Here is a 20,939-nt window from a genome sequence, read left to right on the forward strand (position 1 = left end):
CCTATCAGGATATGCCTTTGGGCGATCAACGAGGTGAAGGCTACAACATCTGCCTCCGCACCCGTTTCCAACCCTGGCAGGTCCGACACCCCGAAAATGGCCTCCCGGGGACCTGGGGCCAGTTTCACGTGCACCACTTTAGAAATTATCCTAAAAACCTCCTTCCAGTAATCCTCCAGCTTTGGACAGGACCAAAACATATGAACGTGGTTAGCGGGGGCCCCCCGCAACGTTCACATACATAGAACATAGAACATTACAGCGCAGTACGGGCCCTTCGGCCCTCGATGTTGCACCGACCCGTGAAACCATCTGAAGCCTATCTGACCTACACTATTCCATTTTCATCCATATGTCTATCCAGTGACCACTTAAATGCCCTTAAATTTGGCGAGTCTACTACTGTTGCAGGCAGGGCGTTCCACACCCCTACTACTCTCTGAGTAAAGAAACGGCCTCTGACATCTGTCCTATATCTACCACCCCTCAATTTAAAGCTATGTCCCCTCGTGTTGGTCATCACCATCCGACATCTTCTAGTCCCTCAAAGAGCCGGCTCATCCTTGCCCTTGTGAGGTGTGCTCTGTACACCACCTTCAGCTGTATCAGCCCCAACCTCGCACACGAGGTGGAGGCATTCACTCTCCGGAGCACCTCACGCCAGAACCCCTCCTCCATATCCTCTCCCAACTCTTCCTCCCACTTTGCTTTGATCCCTTTATTCATAGCTTGGCATTTTTGTTTCCTTTTCAAGTATTTATCCATTTCATCTACATACACAGGTCAAGTTATTGAACAGTGAGTGTGGAAGGAAGGGGGGGGGGGTAGTTATTGAACAGTGAGACTGAATGTGGAGTGGAGGGGGTTCAAAGTTGCAGCTTTCTGGATTGAGTCACGTGCTGCCCGGCCAGCCGCGCAGGCTCCCCTCCGGCTGGGCGGTGACGGCACCCGCGCAGGCGCACAGCCTCCCCTCCGGCTGGGCGGGGACGGCACCCGCGCAGGCGCACAGCCTCCCCTCCGGCTGGGCGGGGACGGCACCCGCGCAGGCGCATCTCGCCCCCCCTCCGGCTCGGTCTCCGCGGTGACGGCACTGGATCCGCAGCGAGAATGGCGCCAGGCACCGTCGCGCTCTCTTTCCTGCTGCTCGCCTTCACCTGCTTGGGCAACTTGGGCCAAGGGCTGGCCGACAAGCGGCTGAAGATGCAGTATGTCACCGGGCCGGTGTTGCGCTTCCAGATCTGGTGAGTGAGTGGCCTGGCCTGGCCTGGCTCCGGGGGGCGCGGGGAGTGTCTGGCGCGTCTTCAGGGCTCGCCGGTCACTCACGCTCACTCAGAGGCCAGGGCTCAGCTTGGAGAGGCGCTAGGCCCGAGCCCCGGGTAGGAAGTGGCTGAGTGTAAGTGGTGCTGACACTGGTCCTGGGGCAGGGCGGGGGAAGGGATTGCATAAGATGCTGACAGGAGAGGGACTACAAATACAATCTGAGTATGGAATTGAGTTTATATTTCACATCTTGTTAACTGATTTTTATATTTTGCATTGTGTTGACTAATTTATTTTGCTCACTATAATTTCATTTACTATTTTGGGAAAAGATGTGTGTATTGTAAGATTTAACTTTTATTTTAAATACATCGATGCATTCCCCTGGCTAAAATTAATTATTTATCCAGTAAGTTTTGATTTTTCAATCAAATTCGTATACATCTGGTTTATGGGGCTGGTTTAGCACACTGGGCTAAATCGCTGGCTTTGAAAGCAGGCCAGCAGCATGGTTCAATTCCCATACCAGCCTCCCCGAACAGGTGCTGGAGTGTGGCGACTAGGGGCTTTTCACAATAACTTCATTGAAGCCTACTTGTGACAATAAGCAATTATTATTATTCATGAATAACCGCAGCCAGTACGGGAATTGAAGCGGGGCTCTGCATCATGAACCAGCTGTCTAGCCAACTGAGCTAAACCAATCTCTGCAGTGCAGAGGGAGGCCATTCGGCCCATCAAGTCTGCACCGACCCTCTGAAAGCACTCCTATGCTAAACCCAGTCCCCTGTAACCACACCTACCTTTAGACATGAAGGGGCAATTTAGAACAGACAATCCACCTAACCTGCACATCTTTGAACTGTGGGAGGAAACCGGAGCACCCAGAGGAAATCCACACAGACACGGGGGAGAATGTGCAAGCTCCACAATCACCCAAGATCAGAGTTGAACCTGGGTCCGTGGTGCTGTTGAGGCAACAGTGCTAACCACTGCCACCATGCTGCCCTTGTGGAAGACCTGATTCTTAACATGAGAGCAAAGTTGAAAGGTTGGGGTAACTTAATATTTGGAAATTTCCAAAGCATAATACATTCTAACACATCAGTATTTTAACACATAGAGACTAAAAATAAGAGTATGTGAAATTGGAGCAAGTGTAGGCAATTTGGTCCATCAGTCCTTCAACAAGATCACAGGCTGATCTGACTGTGGCCTTAACTGCACTTTCCTGTCGGCCGCCCATAACCTTTGACTCACTTGGCGATCACAAATCTGCCTAACTTCACCTTGAATAAATTCAATGACCCAGCCTCCACTACCCACTGGGGGAGAGAATGTCAAAGGCTAATGAGTCTCTAGGCTTCTCCAGTCCCCCAGCCATGTGTTTCTCGGCCATGAGCAGTTTGCTGGGTGTGGGATTCTATCCTCCTGCCGCTTGTCAATGTGACTTCCCAATCAAATAACCCCCACGTGTCTTGAAACCCATGGGTGAAGCTGTGCTGCCAGCGGGAAAAGTGAATTCTGATGACTGCAACTCTACAAGTCATTGGTGAGAACACACCTGGAGTATTGTGCAGTTTTGGTCCCCTTATTTGAGGAAAGATGTAGTGACATTGGTGGCAGTTCAGAGGAGCTTCACCAGATCATCCCAGAGATGAGGGGGTTGTCTTATGAAGAGAGCTTAGAAGAATTAGGGGAGATCAAATTGAGGAAATGAGGAATGGATAAAGTAGACGTGGAGTGGATGATTCCTCTTGTGGGGCATTCTAAAATGAGAGGTCATCATCTCAGAACAAGGGATAGAAAATTTTAGAGATGAGAAACTACTTCTCCCAAAGGGTTGTGAATCTGTGGAATTCTCTACCCCAGAGTGTGTGGATGCTGAGGCAGAGAGTAAATTTAAGGAGGATTTAGACAGATTTTTAATTAGTGATGGGTTGAAGGATTATTATAATGTTTATTAGTGTCACAAGTAGGCTTACATTAACACTGCAATGAAGTTACTGTGAAAATCCCCTAGTAGCCTCACTAAGTTACCTGTTTGGGTACACAGGGAGAATTCAGAATGTCCAATTCACCTAACAAGCACGTCTTTTGGGACTTGTGGGAGGAAAGCCACACAGACATGGGGAGAACGTGCAGACTCTGCACAGTGACCCAAGCTGGGAATTGAACCTGGGTCCCTGGCGCTGTGAAGCAACTGTGCTACCGTGTCGATTTACGGCGAAAGGGCAGGATGGTGGAATTGAGGCCATGAGATCAGCTATGATCATATTGGATGATGGAGCAGGCTCGAGAGATTAAATTGCCCACCCTTGTTTCTAGTTCTTGTGTTCTAAGAAAGAACTATTCTGTCTAATTCCACCTTACAGCTCTTTGTCTGTAGCCCTGTAGGTAACAGCACCTCAAAGAGAAATCTGGTGTTCTTGATTAATATGGAATTTCTGATTAATAAGGGGGTTATAGGGAGAACGCAGGAGAATGGGGATGAGGAATATATCAGCCATGATTGAATGGTGGAGCAGATTTGATGGGCTGAATGGCCTAATTCTGCTCCTATATCTTACGGTCTTATGGACTGAGAAGTCAGGACTCAAGAGAAGAAATTGCTCTGCATAACTGCCTTAAATGGGAGATGCTGTATCACTTCCCTCACCTGCCAAGTTCTTGATTTCCCCACCCGGGAAACATCTCTCAGCATCTGACCTGTGTAAGTCTCCCCAGAATCATTTGTTTTAATCTAATTGTGGTGAATGTATCCACCATAATACCTGCATGATCCCATAACCTGTGACCTATGACCTGGAAATGGTGATATGAATGCTTCCAGGTACTGTCCTGTAACCCTGGTATGGCTTCGCCTCTTGCTCTCCCCATACCGGGGCTATATATAGGCCAACCTCTTGTGGGCGGCATTCATCTGTACTACTGACTCTGGCATGACAAATAAAGCCTCTTGCTCTCTCTGCCTCACTGAATTGAAGGTATATCAATTTATTAGTCATCGACAGCACTATGGAAGCTGTTCTAAAGCCACACAGGCTCGAACTCAACGCCCGCATGTCCGAAGCCAAGGCAATATTTAAACATTGGCTCCGATGCTTCGAGGCCTACCTCGACTCCTCCACAACGCTTCCCACAGAGACTCGAGCTGCGACTCCTCCATGCCCCGGTGAGCCATCGAATCTCGGTAATGATCGAAAGAGCAGCCACATATGAGGCGGCGGTCGAAACTCTCAAGGCACATTTCGTGAATCCCCTAAATGAGGTGTTCGCCAGACACCACCTCGCTACTCGCCGTCAACGTGCCGGAGAATCGCTGGACGAGTATCTCGAAACCCTGACTCTATTCGCGAGGAACTGCAGCTATCGATATATTACGGCGGAGGAACATATGAACTCACAGATCCGGGACACCTACGTGGCGGGGGTCTGCTCGAACTATATCCGGCAGCGCCTGCGGGAAAATGGGACCTCCGACCTGCGGGAAACGGTAAAGCTAGCGACCTCACTAGAGGTGGCCTACCAGAACCTCAGCGCATTCCCCGCAGGCCTGCCGAACCCCTCGTGGACACCCTCGTCGCGACCCCCGTCAGACCCAACTACGTCGCAGGCCTGTGCTGCGCGTCTGCCAGCCCAGCCCGGGGAACCACAGTGCTACTTCTGCGGTCAGGGCCAACACCTCCAGAAGCGCTACCCAGCCTGCACAGCAACGTGTAGTGATTGTGGGGAAGAAGGGGCACTTCGCTAGAGTCTGTCTGGGCCTGCCTAAGGCCCAGAAATCGAAAACACACCAGGTCCGACCCATGGACTCGCAGACCCACAGACCCAGCAATGCGGCTGCGTGCCTGCCCAGACGGAACTCCTCTGTCAGATTTGGCATCGTGCGACTTGTGGAGGCCGCCATCTTGGTCACCAGCCCCAACACTGACCGACACGTGCGACTCATGGAGGCCGCCGGCCCCGGCACCGACCGGCACGTGAGACCGATGGGGATGGCCATCTCGGTTGCCACCTTTGCCCCAGCCCGACTCATGAGAGACGTGCGACTCATGGGGGCCGCCATCTTGTGACTCCACTGACCACACAGGCTACGCGCAGCTGGGTGCAGTCACCCTCGACCAGTCGCATAGAAAGCAGCTGAAGAACTCCTTGATGGTCATCAGGGTCAACGGGCACGAGACCCCCTGTCTTTTCGAATCCAGGAGCACAGAGAGCTTTGTCCACGCTGACACGGTAAGGCACTGCTCCCTCCGTACCTACCCAGCCTCCCAAACAATCTCACTTGCCTCTGGGCCCTATCTGGTTCAGATCCGGGGGTACTGTATCGCCAGTCTCGTGATGCAAGGCGCAGAGTACACTCGTTTTAAGCTCTATGTCCTCCCCCACCTCTGCGCCCCCCTACTGCTCGGATTGGACTTTCACTGTAACCACTGAAGCCTGACCCTACAGTTTGGCGGACCCTTGCACCCCCACCCCCCCGCCCCTCAAGGTGTGCAGCCTTGCGGCCCTCAAGGTCCCCCCCCCCCCCCACTCCCACTCCTCACTTTTTGCGAACAGTACTCCTAACTGTAAGCCCATCGCCACCAGGAGCAGCCGGTACAGTTCGCTGGACATGACGTTTATCAAGTCGGAGGTCCAGCGCCTGTTGAGTGAAGGGATCATCGAGGCCAGCAACAGCCCCTGGAGAGTGCAGGTGGTGGTCGTCCGGACCGGGGAAACTAATCGGATGGTTGTGGGCTACAGCCAGACAATTAACCGATTCACGCAACTCGATGCATACCCCCGTCCCCGCATAGCGGAGATGGTCAACCAGATTGCGCAGTACGGTTTGCGGGCTACATACCCGTACTTGGACAATGTAACCATCTGCGGCCATGACCAGCAGGACCATGACGCCAACCTCCAGAGGTTCCTCCAGGCCGCCCAATATCTCAATCTCACATACAACAAAGAAAAATGTGTCTTTCGTACTACCTGACTAGCCATCCTCGGCTATGTCGTGGAGAACGGAGTCCTAGGGCCCGACCCTGACCGTATGCGTCCCCTCACAGAACTCCCCCTCCCCACAGCCTCAAGGCCTTAAAACGATGCTTGGGGCTGTTCTACTGCGCCCAGTGGGTCCTCAACTATGGGGACAAAGCCCACCCACTTCTTCAACCAATCACTTTACCCCTGACGGATGAGGCCCGCGCGACCTTCAGCCGCATCAAGGCCGATATTACCAAGGCTGCAATGCACGCGGTGGACGAGTCCATCCCTTTTCAGGTAGAGAGCGACGCGTCAGACGTCGCACTGGCCGCCACACTCAGCCAGGTGGGCAGGCCAGTAGCATTTTTCTCTAGGACCCTCCACGCTTCCAAAATTCGACATCCCTCGGTCGAGAAGGAAGCACAAGTCACAGTGGAAGCCGTGCGGCACTGGAGGAACTACCTAGCCGGTAGGAGGTTTACTCTCGTCAATGATCGGTAGCCTTCATGTTCGACAACGCACAACGGGGCAAAATAAAAAATGATAAAATCTTGAGGTGGAGGATCGAACTCTCCACCTACAACTACAATAGCAAGTATCGTCCTGGGAAGCTCAACGAGCCCCCAGATGCCCTGTCCCACGGCACATGCGCCAGCGCGCAAGATGACCAAATTCGGGCTATCCACAATGACCTCTGCCACCCGGGGGTCACCCGGCTCACCCACTTAATTAAGGCCCGCAATCTGCCCTTCTCCGAGGAGGTCAAGGCCATGACCAGGGACTGCCAAGTCTGCGCGGAGTGCAAACCGCACTTCTACCGGCCAGACGAGGCCCACCTGGTAAAGGCCTCCCGGCCCTATGAGCGCCTAAGTATTGACTTCAAAGGGCCCCACCCTTCCACCAACCGGAATATATACTTTCTCACCGTCATCGATGAGTACTCCTCCTTCCCCTGCACCGTCCCCTGCCCCAACATTGGATTGGATTTGTTTATTGTCACGTGTACCGAGATACAGTGAAAACTATTTTTCTGCAAGCAGCTCAACAGATCATTCAGTACATGGGAAGAAAAGGGAATTAAACAAAATTCAAGAAAATACATAATAGGGCAACACAAGTTATACAATGTAACTACATAAGCATTGGCCAGCATAAACATAAGCATGACCTCAGCCACCGTAATAAAGGCGCTGCACAGCATCTTCACGCTGTTCGGTTTCCCTGCCTACACCCACAGTGACCAGGGCACATCGTTCATGAGCGATGAGCTGCATCAGTACCTGCTCAACAAAGGCATCGCCTCGAGCAGGACTACGAGCTATACCCCGCAGGGAAACGGGCATGTGGAGAGGGAAAACGCAACGGTGTGGAAGGCCGTTCTTCTGGCCCTTGGGTCTAGAAGTCTCCCCATTCCCCGCTGGCAGGAGGTCCTCCCTGACGCCCTCCACGGCATCAGATTGCTCCTCTGCACGGCCACGAACGAGACCCCTCACGATCGTTTGTTTATCTTCCCCAGGAAGTCCATCTCCGGGGTCTCGCTTCCATCTTGGCTGAAAACTCCGGGACCAGTCCTTCTCTGGAGGCACATGAGGAGCCATCAGACCGATCCCCTGGTTGAGAGGGTCCAGCTGCTCCACGCTAACCCCCAGTACGCTTACATCATGCACCTGGACGGACGGCAAGATACGGTCTCCCTATGGGTCGTGGCCCCCCCCCCCCCCCCCCCCCCCCGCATCACCCCCCTCCCCCGTTTCCCCCGCCCGCTACCATCCACAGCGCCCCGTATACTCCCCTGGGTCTCCTGTATTGTCCCACGCTGACACTGCCGCCACCCTATCACCCCCCCACCCTACCTCCGCATCCCAATTGTCTCCGACACCCCGGACTGAGGCTCAAGCTCCAGACACAGCGCCCCTGGAGTCACCACCTGCGATAGCTGCGGAGGTCGAAGAGAACGATCCGGCCTCCAGATAGACTGAAGATGTAATGACCCCACGTCACCCCCGCTGGACTTGATGTTTTTAGCAGGGGGTGAATGTGGTGAACGTATTCACCATAATGCATGCATGATGCCATAACCTGTGACCTATGACCTGGAAGTGGTGATATGAACTGCTTCCAGGTACTGTAACCCCGGTATGGCGCCGCCTCTGGCTCTGCCCACACCGGGGCCATATATAGGCCGACCTCTTGTGGGTGGCATTCATCTGTACTACTGACTTTGGCTAGGCAAGTTCATGACTAATAAAGCCAACTGTTCACTTGCTCTCTCTACCTCACTGTGAATTGAAGGTATATTACTAATAAATTCTGATTCTTCTATCAGCCTTGTCTTTTACACATGAACATTTCTGTACGTTGGTAAACATGAGGAAAGAGCTACAGAGCTGATTCTTAACATGAGAGCGATGTGGAAAGACCAGCGAAACACAGTGACTAATCACTAATCTGAAAAAGGCATATGAACATTGGTAAAATGGTGAATTTGTTTACATATATAGTGTGCCTATTTACATTGTGGAATAAACTGGGTTGAATGCTGTACACATGATTTTTACTATGAAATCTGTTGTTAACAGGCACCCACTAAATTAGGACACAAAAATCAGAAGAAAATTTCCTCTTTTGGTGGCTTGGTATCATAATATTGCTTAGTGTCACAAATAGGCTTACATTAACACTGCAATGAAATTACTGTGAAAATCCCCAAGTCGCCTGTTCGGGTACACAGAGAGAGAATTCAGAATTTCCAATTCACCTAATAATTATGTCTTTTGTGACTTATGGGAGGAAACCGGAGCACCCGGAGGAAACCCACACAGACACGAGGAGAACGTGCAGACTCCGCACAGTCCCTCGCTGGGAATTGAACCCGGGTACCTGCCGCTGAGGCAGCAGTGCTAGATACTGTGCCACCATGCCACCCATATTGTCTCTAATCAGATCTTCAATTAAATATGAATTAGGTTTCCTTAAAGTTCATCCATCCAAGAAGGTCTATATTTGTTTCCTTCCCCTCCCTATTGCAGCATCCAGTTATAAATATTCCCAAAGTTTTCACTTCCACTACTCAACAGCTCAATTATTGTTGTATCATACAGTTACCAGAATGGTAGAAGGTGACTACATGACTACTAGTCATTATTTGTTCAGTAATTTCTGAACAAGTTTATTCCATTTGATGTGAAGGGTTGTGAAGAAGGCCTATGGTGTGTTGGCCTTTATTGGTAGAGGGATTGAGTTCCGGAGCCATGAGGTCATGTTGCAGTTGTACAAAACTCTAGTACGGCCGCATTTGGAGTATTGCGTACAGTTCTGGTCGCCTCATTATAGGAAGGACGTGGAAGCTTTGGAACGGGTGCAGAGGAGATTTACCAGGATGTTGCCTGGTATGGAGGGAAAATCTTATGAGGAAAGGCTGATGGACTTGAGGTTGTTTTCGTTAGAGAGAAGAAGGTTAAGAGGTGACTTAATAGAGGCATACAAAATGATCGGAGGGTTAGATAGGGTGGACAGCGAGAGCCTTCTCCCGCGGATGGAGGTGGCTAGCACGAGGGGACATAGCCTTAAATTGAGGGGTAATAGATATAGGACAGAGGTCAGAGGTGGGTTTTTTACGCAAAGAGTGGTGAGGCCGTGGAATGCCCTACCTGCAACAGTAGTGAACACGCCAACATTGAGGGCATTAAAAAATTTATTGGATAAGCATATGGATGATAAGGGCATAGTGTAGGTTAGATGGCCTTTAGATTTTTTCCATGTCGGTGCAACATCGAGGGCCGAAGGGCCTGTACTGCGCTGTATCGTTCTATGTTCTATGTTTTTTTTTGTACAAATAATTACTTCTGGCAGTGAATCTAAATGTACTTTTTATTAGTTTGAAGTTTCTATTTTCTTCATCTAGTTTGAAATGATTTCCATACCATTTTACCAGCTTTTGTGTGCCTCTTTCAGTTTAGTTCTTTTTTCAAGCTACCTTTCTCCTCTTTCCTCGTACTAATTACGCTAGGAATCAGCTGATGTGTCTTCCCTTGGCTGTCTTCAGGTCTTGAATATCACTTTTGTGCCTCAGTATTCAGAAAACTCCACAGTATGGAAGGTGTGGTCTGACCAAAACAGTACGTGGTTTGAGTGTGACTTCCTGTGATTTGTGCTTCATGGAGTTGAGCATTCTGGTTTCATTGACTGCCGCTGTAAAGTGCCTGGATGTATCAGCTAAAATCCGAATCTCTTGGCTTTTTTGACAACATTTTAGTGCATATGTTGTGCAGTTTTTCTTTGTGTGCAGTACTTCCTATATTACATTTCACCTATTTTATATCCAATTACATAGTTTGTATTTCCTGAATGGTGCTCTGTGAATCGGGTAGATGGTATCATCTGCAAATTTGACCAGCTTTTTATTGGGATTATGAATCAGTCGTTGATAAAGAATCTGTAGTTCACAAATTAAAATGCGGTGATGTTACTTGGGAAATGCATCAAACAGCCTTCATCAGCGATGGCCAGTTTATTACCTATTTTAAGGTTATATTGGTACAGCAGGGCACATTGGTCAGGATGCTGGAGGAGGTTTTGGCTCTTTTTTGAATAATGCATTGTGATCATTAACATTCACCTGACCTTGCATGGTCTTGGTTGGATATCTCCATTGCGGTACCTTCAATATTGCTACCACTTTACAGACCATGAAGATAGATAGATAGAAAAATACAGCACAGAACAGGCCCTTCCGCCCACGATGTTGTGCTGAACTTTTGTCCTAGGTTAATCATAGATCATAGAATTTTGGACACTAAGGGCAATTTATCATTGCCAATCCACCCAACCTGCACATCTTTGGACTGTGGGAGGAAACCGGAGTACCCGGAGGAAACCCACGCACACACGGGGAGGATGTGCAGACTCCACACAGACAGTGACCCAAGTTGAAATCGAACTTGGGACCCTGGAGCTGTGAAGCAATTGTGCTATCCATATTGCTACAGTGATGCCCTTAAGAACAAGTTAATCTACACTCCATTATTCTACCCTAATCCATGTACCTATCCAATAGCCGCTTGAAGGTCCCTAACGTTTCCGACTCAACTACTTCCACAGGCAGTGCATTCTGTGCCCCCACTACTCTCTGGGTAAAGAACCTACCTCTGACATCCCCCCTATATCTTCCACCATTTACCTTAAATCTATGTCCCCTTGTAATGGTTTGTTCCACCCGGGGAAAAAGTCTCTGACTGTCTACTCTATGTATTCCCCTGATCATCTTATAAACCTCTATCAAGTCGCCCCTCATCCTTCTCTGTTCTAATGAGAAAAGGCCTAGCACCCTCAACCTTTCCTCGTAAGACCTACTCTCCATTCCAGGCAACATCCTGGTAAATCTCCTTTGCACCTTTTCCAAAGCTTCCACATCCTTCCTAAAATGAGGTGACCAGAACTGCACACAGTACTCCAAATGTGGCCTGACCAAGGTTTTGTACGGCTGCATCATCACCTCACGGCTCTTAAATTCAATCCCTCTGCTAATGAATGCTAGCACACCATAGGCCTTCTTCACAGCTCTATCCACTTGAGTGGCAACTTTCAAAGATCTATGAACATAGACCCCAAGATCTCTCTGCTCCTCTACATTGCCAAGAACCCTACCGTTAACCTTGTATTCCGCATTCATATTTGTCCTTCCAAAATGGACAACCTCACACTTGTCAGGGTTAAACTCCATCTGCCACTTCTCAGCCCAGCTCTGCATCCTATCTATGTCTCGTTGCAGCCGACAACAGCCCTTCTCACTATCCACAACTCCACCAATCTTCGTATCATCTGCAAATTTATTGACCCACCCTTTAACTCCCTCATCCAAGTCATTAATGAAAATCACAAACAGCCCCCCCCCCCCCCCCCAAACAAGAGAACTTAACCATAAATTAAAATTAGATAAATCAAATTTAAATAAAATAAGCTAACATAATCAACGTCTCTCTCCCCCCCCCCCCCCCCCCCCCCCCCCCCCCCCCCCCCCCGGGTTGCTGCTGCTACTGTCCCAGTACCCTATCGTTGAGCCAGAAAGTCGAGGAAAGGTTGCCACCGTTTAAAGAACCCTTGCACCGATCCTCTCAGGGCGAATTTAACCTTCTCAAGCTTAATGAAACCCGCCATGTCATTGATCCAGGTCTCCACGCTTGGGGGCCTCGCGTCCTTCCACTGTAGCAAAATCCTTCGCCGGGCTACTAGGGACGCAAAGGCCAGCACACCGGCCTCTTTCGCCTCCTGCACTCCCGGCTCTACCCCAACCCCAAAGATCGCGAGTCCCCATCCTGGCTTGACCCTGGATCCCACCACCCTTGACACCGTCCTCGCCACCCCCTTCCAGAACTCCTCCAATGCCGGGCATGCCCAGATCATATGGGCATGGTTCGCTGGACTCCCCGAGCACCTGGCTCCCAAAGATATCTTCACCCCCAAAGAACCTACTCATCCTCGTCCCAGTCATGTGGGCCCTATGCAGCACCTTGAATTGGATGAGGCTAAGCCGCGCACACGAGGAGGAAGAATTTACCCTCTCCAGGGCATCAGCCCATGTCCCGTCTTCGATCTGTTCCCCCAGTTCCCCCTCCCACTTCGTTTTCAGCTCCTCTACTGACGCCTCTTCCTTCTCCTGCATAAGCTTGTAGATATCGGATATCTTCCCCTCCCCGACCCAGACCCCCGAGAGCACCCTGTCACTCACCCCCTTCGCGGGGAGCGCAGGGAATCCCTCCACCTGCCATCTAGCAAATGCCTTTACCTGCAGATATCTAAACATGTTTCCCGGCAGGAGCCCAAATTCTGATACAGTCATGGTGGACTTTAATTCAAACTATTCCATATCCCAAATCAAACTGATTAGAGAATTTGAGAGTCGCATGATAGATGGGTGTGGATTTGAGACGTGCAGACATTAAAAAAAATTAATTTAGAGCACCCAATTTTTTTCCCCCCAATTAAGGGGCAAATTAGCGTGACCAATTCACCTATCCTACACATCTTTTTGGGTTGTGGGGGCGAAACCCACTAGACAGGGGAAGAATGAGGAAACTCCACGTGGACAGTGACCCAGGGCCGGGATGAACCCGGGTCCTTGACACCGAGAGGCAGTAGTGCTAACCACTGCGCCGCCTTGCTGTCCAAGAGATGTACAAACATAAGGACTCCGGAGTTGAAAGAGAAGACACAAGTAGTGTGGTAATTTGCAAGTGATGACAGCAAATTTAAAAGGGAGTGGGGACAGTACCTGAGAAGAAGGAACCATTTACAATTTTGGCTAGCAATATCTCCGCCTTTCTTCTTGGAAAAAAACCCTGCATGCCAAATTATAGAATGGTTTTTGACCCAATAATTATTTAGGCATTGTGGCTAGAACATATTGCTGTCTTCCATGATGACATTGACGACGCAACTCGATTCCACTGGGTGCAATTATCAGCGAGTATGTAGCTGCTTTGAGGCTTTCAGTTTCAGGTGCTGTTGTAGACCTTGAGATGTTTTGGTTAGTGCAGCAGTATTGTGACAATGCTTGCTTGTTTTTTTCTTTCATGGCTCCGTCAGTAAGTTGAGAAAGCAGAAGGATTGTCCGCGTTAACTGAGCTGATTACTAATCGGCATAATTCTGTAGATTTATGCAATAAACTTTGTTCCCAGTTCTCTAAATAGTCAGATTTTTCTCTTTGTAAGCATGAACTTGAGTTTGCAAACTAAAATAAACACTATTGCCAGAAACGTAAATCTCTTACTTGCCGTAGTTCACTCATTTCAGGAGGTTACATGAGTAAAATGTAGTGGCTGATCCAGTAGCTTTTATAAAAGGTTTCTCTCCCATCCTCCACCTGGCAAAAAAAAACATTCTCCAATAGCTGAACCAGCAAAACATGACTAATGATGCGGAATGAAGTTCAAATAACAACCGAGACTCAGGCCTTCCATGTTTTTCAACACGAGCAACCAGATTGTTCTAATTATATTTTATGCCGCATCTACTTTAATCAGCCCATGAGGTGCCACCATCATGCAGGCTATTTACAAATTCTTTCCATACTTCATACACGCAGAGCATAAATGTGCTGAATGGTTAGAGTCCAGCAACACGCGGAGTCTCCCTCTGTGTGCTCCAGAACAGTAAACAGTCCCTCCGCAGCTGCAGTGCAATCTGTGAGCAGGAGCCCCAACATTTCAGCTTGATTAAATATCGTAGAGCTTGCAGTTGGGGTTGCAATTTCAAGATCAATAACATTTTTGCTCGCTGAAACGGCAGCATATTTTCTTGTCACTTTGCTATCTTTCCAGAAATAATTCTTTCAAAAAAATGTATTTTGATGACTTCGGAGTTGTTTGGCTGGTGGATGTGACCAATTTGGTCAATGTTTGCGATGTAGATTCTGATGCATCATGCGTCAAATTGATTCTTGTTTATTTTTAGCCTCTCCCAAGAGATTGATGGGTTAAGGAGTGGATAAATGGTACTTGTAGTTGCACCGTATGTGCATAGGCCAGGTTTATATTACCCATCCTTTTTACATGTTCGTGCCATGCAAGATGGTAATTTTAAACATTAAAAAAATACTTTATATGGTGCTTTTCACAACCTTGAACATCCCAACTCGTGTTAGTGAAACCTTTGGAGATTTTGAGGTTGTAATTAGTGGGCCAGATGCGGGGGAACCAGTGGCTGTAGCATATCTGAACTTTCAAAAAGCAGTGAATAAGGTGCCACAAAATAGGTTGTTGTATAAAAGTAGGGTTCATGGGATTGGGAGTAGTATATTAGCATAGATTCAGAATTGGTTAACAGACAGAAAACAGTAGGAATAAATAGGTAATTTTCAGACTGTCATGCTGCAACTAGTGGGGTACTGCAGGTACTTGGGCATCTCTCCCTGTACTCCCTGTACACACACAACTGCGTGGCAAAACTTGGTTCCAACTCCATCTACAAGTTTGCTGACGATACAACCATAATGGGCCGGATCTCGAATAACGACGAGTCAGAATACAGGAGGGAGATGGAGAACCTAGTGGAGTGGTGCAGCGACAACAATCTCTCCCTCAATGCCAGCAAAACTAAAGAGCTGGTCGTTGACTTCAGGAAGCAAAGTACTGTACACACCCCTGTCAGCATCAACGGAGCTGAGGTGGAGATGGTTAGCAGTTTCAAATTCCTAGGGGTGCACATCTCCAAAAATGTGTCCTGGTCCACCCACGTCGACACTACCACCAAGAAAGCACAACAGCGCCTATACTTACTCAGGAAACTAAGGAAATGCGGCATGTCCACATTAACCCGGACCAACTTTTACAGATGCACCATAGAAAGCATCCTATCGGGCTGCATCACAGCCTGGTATGGCAACTGCTTGGCCCAGGACCGCACAAAACTTCAGAGAGTCGTGAATACCGCCCAGTCCATCACACAAACCTGCCTCCCATCATTGACTCCATCTACAACTCCCGCTGCCTGGGGAAAGCGGGCAGCATAATCAAAGATCCCTCCCACCTGGCTTACTCACTCTTCCAACTTCTTCCATTGGGCAGGAGATACAGAAGTCTGAGAACAGACTCAAAAACAGCTTCTTCCCCACTGTCACCAGACTCCTAAATGACCACCTTATGGACTGAACTCATTAACACTACACCCTGTATGCTTCATCTGATGCCGGTGCTTATGTAGTTACATTGTATATCTTGTGTTGCCCTATTATGTATTTTCTTTTAATCCCTTTTCTTCCCATGTACTTAATGATCTGTTGAGCTGCTCCCAGAAAAATACTTTTCACTGTACCTCGGTACACGTGACAATAAACAAATCCAATCCAATCATCACCCATTTGCAAGTTACATCGATAGCTTAAATGAGTGTAATGTATCCAGGTTTGCTGCAGATGCAAAATTAGGTTGCATAAATAAACTGAGGGGAATGCATAGTCATTATGGCATATGAGGAGGCATTCAGCCCATTGAGGTTGCAGAGATATATAACCAGATGACGTGAATAGGCTAGAACATGGCAGATCGAAAATTATGTTCCATAGTGTGAAATTATCCACTTCCAAAGAAAATTGGAAGAGCATACCCTTCTTTGAATGGAGGTACTAAGAAATGGTGGTATTGGGAGGGATCTGGGTGACATTTGTACAAGAATCAAAATGTGCAGGTTTAGCAAACAATTAGAAAAACATTTCCACGGGATTGGAGTACCAAGAGTGAACAAGTCTTATGGGTACTTGTCCTTTGCGGAAGGATACCTGGGCCTTTGGGGGCGGGGGGGGGGGGGGGGGGGGGGGGATTTTGTTTGAAGAGCAATTGAGTAGATCAGGCCAATACTCAATAGAATTTAGAAGCAAGAGATCTTTGGATGATATAAAATTATCAAAGGGCTAGATGCTGGGAGGGTGATTCTTCTGGTTAGGGTGTCTAAAACCAGGGGTTAGTCTCAGTTGAAGAGGTATGGTGTTTAATATTAACGAGGTGAAATTTCTACACTCAAAGTTTTGAATTTTTGTTATTCTGCACTCTGGAAGACTGTTGAAAGTTCAGTTGTTGATTAGAAGCCGATAATTATTTGGATTTTAAGGGATTTGGGAATAATGTAAGAATGTGGAGTTGAGGTAGATGATTGGCCATAATTATATCACATAGCAAAGCAAGCTTGAAAAGTTGAATGGCCTAAATCCATTTTTTTTAAAATAAATTACTTTTTCAGAGTTACAAAGCCAGGGCTCAGAGTGTGGACAGGGGTCAACCCCTAATCCAGCTCCTTGCCTGCTCTAAAAACCAATTCAAATTGAATCCAATTCATGGTCCCCAGAAGAGAGACATACCAGATCTTAGCCAAAAGGCCGAGCAGATACCACACTTGATCTTAGCCAAAAGGCCAAGAAGCGATCCTACTTCCATTTCTTATGTTCTTTACAGACAATTAAGTACTTCTAAAGTGTAGTTACTGTTGTAATATTGGCAATGGCAATGTATTAAAGGTTCAGAACTCATTTGTTGAAAAGAAATCTCATTTTGAGCAGAAGCTGGGGGAAAAACAGCAAAATAGTTTGTGTTGATCCTAGCTCCGTCACGTTTCAAAGTAAACTTGTTGATTCTTGATGCCGTAATATAGTGGCAGAGTAAGACACAGCGCAAGTTATGCTTTGGTATGTAGGGGCAGCACGGTGGCACAGTGGGGTAGCCCTGATACTTCACGGTGCCGAGGTCCCAGGTTCGATCCTGGCTCTGGGTCACTGCCCGTGTGGAGTTTGCACATTCTCCCTGTGTTTGCGTGGGTTTCGCCCCCACAACCCAAAGGATGTGGAGGCGAGGGGATTGGCCACGCTAAATTGCCCTTAATTGGTAAAAATGAATTGGGTACTGTAAATTAAAAAGAAATGTTTAGGTATGCAAGAAAGATATAAAGCTCAGCTTTTACTCTGGTACTATTTGAAAAGCAGAGAATATGTTGCAGCTGAACGTAGGAAAGAAGCATTTATAAATGTGTGAGAGTTTCTGTAACGTTGCCTAGGGCATACGCAGGATCTGAAACATCAACATTCTAATTGATTCTGTACCTAGTTTGTTCTTGCTTCCCATAGGAAATCAAGCAAGTCAGGTCAGACAGGATGACTCGCTGTTGATCAGCCAGTGTATCATATACATTATTTTGTATTATTACATGTATCAAAGAAAGAACCTAAAGCTTGAGCGACTAGCCCTTTTTTCAGAACTGGTGATTCTGTCAACTTTGCGAGTAACATTTTAGTTCTCAAATTTCAATGTCACACCTGAAGCCCAGTTTTTCAATCTCATATTCATCATTTCCTTTGATATTCAAATATCCATTTTTAAAAATGTCTTCTATTCGTTTATCTGGTGTTTTATATTACTTATTTCTTGAAAAATCAAGAGTTGTTTGTGTTTGGTGAGCTGCCACTCCTGTTTCCTCCAGCAACTCCCTTTTGAGTCTACGTAAAAGACAGAAACATAGATTTCCGCTTTTTTTAAGCACTCGTTACATTTGGATCTTAGAAATGCAGTTTATCTTGTCACCATTTGTATCATCAGCAGTTATTCCACCATTTTGTGATTACCTCACCCTCCTAAATTAAGTGCAGATGAGACGGTTGCCTCACCAACCCCTGAAATGCTTGAGTCAGTCTCCTGCAATGTCTGGGGATCTGCATCTGTAGATGTGATACCTGTTAGCTGTTGGATTGTCTGTTACCTGGATCGAACCACTTTCAGACTGACACCTATATTTGAACTAGAGCTAATCCAAATCTCACTTTTCATATTCTCAGAAACATCTTGTACAAATGACACTTAAACATTTCTCATATATGGTCAGTATATCTCTTAACATCTGTAATGGTCTGCCCTGTCAGAAACTTCCTGGGATAATTATTTCCCCAGTGTCTTCAACACAAATTTGCATTAAAAATATATTTTATAGTAAAAGAATATAATGCAGATTTTAGATTCTCAAATAAACCTGGATTTCACCTAACAGCACGTCTTACGGGACTTGTGGGAGAAAACGCATGCAAACACAGGGAGAACGTGCAGACTCCACACAGTGACCCAAGCCGGGAATAGAACCTCGAACCCTGGCGCTGTGAAGCAACAGTGCTACCCACTATGGAGGCAGCGGTGCTTGCCACTGTGCCACCCCAATATCTGCTGATTAGTTTGCCCTATCTTTAATCCTCAAATTACAGTTGAACTAAAGATTAAATAAGTGCCTTTCTGATCATTGGTATTAAACAACATTTAAGTTGTCAATTTTAGACCTAGTCAGGGGCCCAAATGCTTTGATCATGATTATTAGCATTAGCTCCGAATACCCGTCCACCCCGCTGAACCCTAAGCGGCATTGCCAGCGGCTCGATTGCTAACGCAAAAAGCAACCCAGACAATGGACATCCTTGCCTTGTTCCCTGGCTGAAATACCTCAAGCTAATATTCTTGTGAACACTTGCCATGGGGGCCCTGGACAACATCCTAATCCCTGCCCAAATCCAAACCGTCCAATACCTTGAACAAGTAACCCACTCAACATGGCCTTCATCCCGTCCATAGATAGTATCACTTCCATATCCTGACTCCCCCAGAGGTGGCATAACCACATTTAACAGCCTCCTAATGTTAGCGGACAACTGCCGCCCCTTCACGAACCTTGTTTGGTCCTCATTTATTGTCCCTGGCACACAGTCCTCTATATGTGTCGCCAGCACCTTAGCCAACAACTTTGCATCCACATTCTACAGTGATATTGGACGAATAATGTGCACAATTCTAGTTGCCACACTATCGGAAGGATCTGGAGGTTTTGGAGAGGGTGCAGGGGAGGTTTACCAGGATGTTGCCTGGTCTGGAGCGTGTTAGCTATGCGGAGAGGCTGAATAGACTCAGACTGTTTTCATTAGTGCAACGGAGTTTGAGGGGCGACCTGATGAGGGTCTACAAGATTGTGGGGGAGATGGATGGAGTGGATGGGCAGGCACTCTTTCCCAGGGTGGAGGGGTCGGTCACTAGGGGGCAAGGTTTAGAGGAGATGTGCGAGGCAGGTTTTCTACACCGAGGGTGGTGAGTGTCTGGAGTGCGCTGCAAGGGGATGTTGTAGAAGCAGATACATTAACGGTGTTCAAAGGACACCTCGACAAATACATGGATAGGTTGGGTATGGAGGGATACAGCTCTAGGAAATGCTGAGGGTTTTAGCCAAGGGTGGTATCAGGCTTGGAGGGCCAACGGGTCTGTTCCTGTGCTATATTGTTCTTTGATACGATCCACACTCCTCTGGGTCTTTATCCTGCTTCAAAATAAGTGAAATTGATGCCTGTGCCAATATGGGCAGAAGCTGCCCCTTGCCAACCGACTTGTTGAACATCTCTACTACAAGGAGTCCCAATTCTGTTTTTTATAAAACTCCACTGGGAACCAGCCCGGACCCAGAGCCTTCCCAGACTGCATCGAACTCACGCATCCCATTAATTCCCCCAGCCCAATCGGAGCACCCAACCCCTCCTCCTTCACCACCGGAAAATCCAGGCCACCCAAAAGCCACCTCCCGAGTCTCCCCCCAGGGACTCTGACCTGCATAGCCCACAGTACAAGGCCTCAAATACCCCATTCACCTTCCCTGACTCAGTGACCACCCTAACCCCCCAAATTCTTCATCCGCCCAATCTCCCTTGCCACCACCTGCCGCCTCAACTGGTGAGCAAGCGACCTGCTGGCCTTCTCATTCTCGTATAGTGCCCCCGTAGCCTGATGCAACTGCTCCACAGCCTTCCCCACAGCCATAAGCCTGAACTCCATCTTGAGCTTCTTCCTCTCCTTCAATCCCTCCACAGGGGTCGCCGATACCTCTGGTCCACTGCTAGAATGACCTTCACCAACCTCTGCCTTTCCAATCATTCCACCTTATCACTATGTGGCCGGATCAAAATAAACTCCCTCCTAATTCCACCTTCAGCGCCTCCCACAGCATGGAGGCTGAGACTTCCTCACTTTGATTGAGCTCAACATAAGTGCATATAGCTGCCCCTATCTTTTGACAAATCTCCCTTATCGGCCAGCAACCCCACATCCAGCCTCCACTGCGGTCACTGGGAGCCCCTTCTCTATGCACAGGTCCACAAGATGCGGCGCATGATCTGACATCATGACCACTGAGTACTCTGTCCCAA

At 48.0% G+C, this 20,939-nt stretch overlaps 1 protein-coding gene and 1 non-coding gene across 2 annotated transcripts in view; one reads left to right on the forward strand and one right to left on the reverse strand.

The window, feature by feature from the left end:
- The first annotated feature begins 1,045 nt into the window (after positions 1 to 1,045).
- The window catches only part of LOC119975913 (thioredoxin reductase-like selenoprotein T), a 35,026-nt gene continuing 15,132 nt past the window's right edge, over positions 1,046 to 20,939 (forward strand). The window contains exon 1 of the mRNA XM_038815852.1: positions 1,046 to 1,241. Coding sequence (XP_038671780.1) covers positions 1,108 to 1,241 — 134 coding nt within the window. The 5' untranslated portion in view covers positions 1,046 to 1,107. The remainder of the gene's footprint in view (positions 1,242 to 20,939) is intronic.
- Positions 16,950 to 17,149, reverse strand: LOC119976878. The gene has a single exon (XR_005463039.1). It is a non-coding gene; the product is annotated as a U2 spliceosomal RNA (small nuclear RNA).

The sequence above is a fragment of the Scyliorhinus canicula genome, chromosome 13 (genome assembly GCF_902713615.1).
Source record: "Scyliorhinus canicula chromosome 13, sScyCan1.1, whole genome shotgun sequence".
Classification (NCBI taxonomy): Eukaryota; Metazoa; Chordata; class Chondrichthyes; order Carcharhiniformes; family Scyliorhinidae; genus Scyliorhinus; species Scyliorhinus canicula.